A 2911-nucleotide genomic window follows, 5' to 3' on the forward strand; every position below is an offset into this window, starting at 1 on the left:
AAATAAATAGATGAAAAATACATATTTTATATAAGTACATAGAAGCCAAATATGCAAAAGTTTATTTTAGTCTCCCTGGGTGAACTCCTCTCCGTCCTCACATACCTGGTGCCGCACTGTACCGAGGTAGTAGAATCCGTCGGGGTCTCTGCGGGCCAGCACGGCCTCACGCCTGATGATGGAAGTGAGACACGGAGGAGTGGATGACAAGCTCAGCGTGTTGCACGTCACGCTGGTGTAGCGGGGGAGGTGGTCGGTCCACGAACATCTGTGCAAAACAAGAAATATAAAGAGTTCTTCATCGGTCTGGGCTGCAGTGAAGGTCAACAATCTGGCTGTGCTGCCTGGCAGGCGTGCCTGAGTCACAATACTGGCTGAACAGAACAACCAATTCCTATAAATCTACTGCAACATTGTATTCAGCTGTTTGTCTGGAGTTCTGTGCCAAGGAGAATCTTTCCATGGAAACATGTTTCATTATCTGATCCACCTTCTGTTTCATACAGACACAGCTCCTTCATGCAAATTTTGACTTTCTGTGATAAGTCAGTGGTTAAGCCCTCCTCTCCATCTGTAACTCCTCCCCTTGATGTTTTCTCTCCTTGTGCAGGGTGACTGGTCTTGTCTCCGCCCCTTCCTGTAATAAAGACCGCTCACTGCTGCTCTCTCTCTCCTTGTGCAGGGTGACTGGTCTGGTCTCCGCCCCCTCCTGTAATAAAGACCGCTCACTGCTGCTCTCTCTCTCCTTGTGCAGGGTGACTGGTCTGGTCTCCGCCCCCTCCTGTAATAAAGACCGCTCACTGCTGCTCTCTCTCTCCTTGTGCAGGGTGACTGGTCTGGTCTCCGCCCCCTCCTGTAATAAAGACCGCTCACTGCTGCTCTCTCTCTCCTTGTGCAGGGTGACTGGTCTGGTCTCCGCCCCCTCCTGTAATAAAGACCGCTCACTGCTGCTCTCTCTCTCCTTGTGCAGGGTGACTGGTCTGGTCTCCGCCCCCTCCTGTAATAAAGACCGCTCACTGCTGCTCTCTCTCTCCTTGTGCAGGGTGACTGGTCTGGTCTCCGCCCCCTCCTGTAATAAAGACCGCTCACTGCTGCTCTCTCTCTCCTTGTGCAGGGTGACTGGTCTGGTCTCCGCCCCCTCCTGTAATAAAGACCGCTCACTGCTGCTCTCTCTCTCCTTGTGCAGGGTGACTGGTCTGGTCTCCGCCCCCTCCTGTAATAAAGACCGCTCACTGCTGCTCTCTCTCTCCTTGTGCAGGGTGACTGGTCTGGTCTCCGCCCCCTCCTGTAATAAAGACCGCTCACTGCTGCTCTCTCTCTCCTTGTGCAGGGTGACTGGTCTGGTCTCCGCCCCCTCCTGTAATAAAGACCGCTCACTGCTGCTCTCTCTCTCCTTGTGCAGGGTGACTGGTCTGGTCTCCGCCCCCTCCTGTAATAAAGACCGCTCACTGCTGCTCTCTCTCTCCTTGTGCAGGGTGACTGGTCTGGTCTCCGCCCCCTCCTGTAATAAAGACCGCTCACTGCTGCTCTCTCTCTCCTTGTGCAGGGTGACTGGTCTGGTCTCCGCCCCCTCCTGTAATAAAGACCGCTCACTGCTGCTCTCTCTCTCCTTGTGCAGGGTGACTGGTCGTGTCTCCGCCCCCCTCCTGTAGTTTTCTGCAGGCAGCCTATAGTGGGTGGAGCCTTTTGGGCCTCTCCCAAACCTCAGCTCTCAGCACAGGTTATGTACAGCACAGTGATGTCACGGGTACCTTTACAAGATAATATCTGGGGTTGTAAAGTGCACACAACGCTGATGTATTTCCCTTGTGGCTATTGCGGAATATATGAGAATGATGGTTCTGTGCCCGGAGATCAGCACTCAGGAAAGGTGAGGCTACAAAGTAGGTTTGAGTTGAAAACAGAAGTCTGAGGAGAGATGACATTATACATACCGGCCGTGGATCATGTGACGGTGAGGGACACATGGAGGGTGAGATGTACAACCACACGGAGGATCGGAGTGTGCGATCACACTGCGACAGGCGTGCTCGGGGAACGATGGGGCGGCACTGCAATACTTGTGGTCCAAACACAGAGACCCGACGCAGTGATCCATCCTGAGAGGAAACACTACAGAGCAGAAATAGACGCATTTCATTCTTATTATTTACATGAGTGGCTAGAAACGCACTTTCATCCCGTGACATAAAGTGTACACAGGAAATGCTGCCGCAGGCACCACAGGAAGTGAGGTTAATCTACAGAAAGTGAGACTGTTGTCACCAGAACCAGGGATGTCCCCATGAAAAAGATTTCCCCATTGTTCCTGTGCTGGTGACAAACATGAAGTTTTGGATCTCCCGTCACTTTGTATCCCAGTGATAATGGCGACCGGATCAAAGAGACAGAAGTGACACAGACGGCAGTACAACCTGACCGGCTCTATACAAAGCAAACAAAAAAGATTATCGGTAGTTTGTAAAATGCTAGAGGGCATAATAAAGGATTATCTGGTAGAATTTGTTCAGGAAAACGGGATAGTTAATGACAATCAGCACGGGTTCAGGAAAGACCGTTCAGGTACATTTCTTTCCTCCTGGTGACACCTTTTTGTTTGTACTGCTCCTGGAATAAAGAATTCCTTGCCGAATCTTTATACTGCGTTTGGATCTATTTATACACATTGGTGAGATCACCTCTCAGGGGTCTGCAAAACCTTACAAAGTCCACTGTTTCTACAACTCAATATCCCCCGTGTCCTTCTAACATTGCCCATCACTGTCTGCTATGTTCATGATGTGACCTTACCAGTGATAAAAGAAATAATAATAATAATAATTAGAGGTGCACCGAAATGGAAAATTTAAAACAGAAATGAAACCGAAATAAAACAAATTGTCAGGCCGAAACCGAAAATGTTTTTTATTTA

General features: G+C 49.8%; 1 protein-coding gene across 1 annotated transcript in view; it reads right to left on the bottom strand.

The window, feature by feature from the left end:
* Positions 1–2911, bottom strand: part of CUNH11orf16 (chromosome unknown C11orf16 homolog) — a 19824-nt gene that overhangs the window by 9846 nt on the left and 7067 nt on the right. Inside the window, exons 3-4 of the mRNA XM_018571144.1 lie at positions 1935–2112; positions 106–268 (exon numbers count right to left, since the gene is read on the bottom strand). Of these exons, the coding sequence (XP_018426646.1) occupies positions 106–268; positions 1935–2112 (341 nt within the window). The remainder of the gene's footprint in view (positions 1–105; positions 269–1934; positions 2113–2911) is intronic.

This window comes from Nanorana parkeri, unplaced genomic scaffold (assembly GCF_000935625.1).
Source record: "Nanorana parkeri isolate BGI_ZX_2015 unplaced genomic scaffold, ASM93562v1 scaffold1687, whole genome shotgun sequence".
Lineage (NCBI taxonomy): Eukaryota > Metazoa > Chordata > Amphibia > Anura > Dicroglossidae > Nanorana > Nanorana parkeri.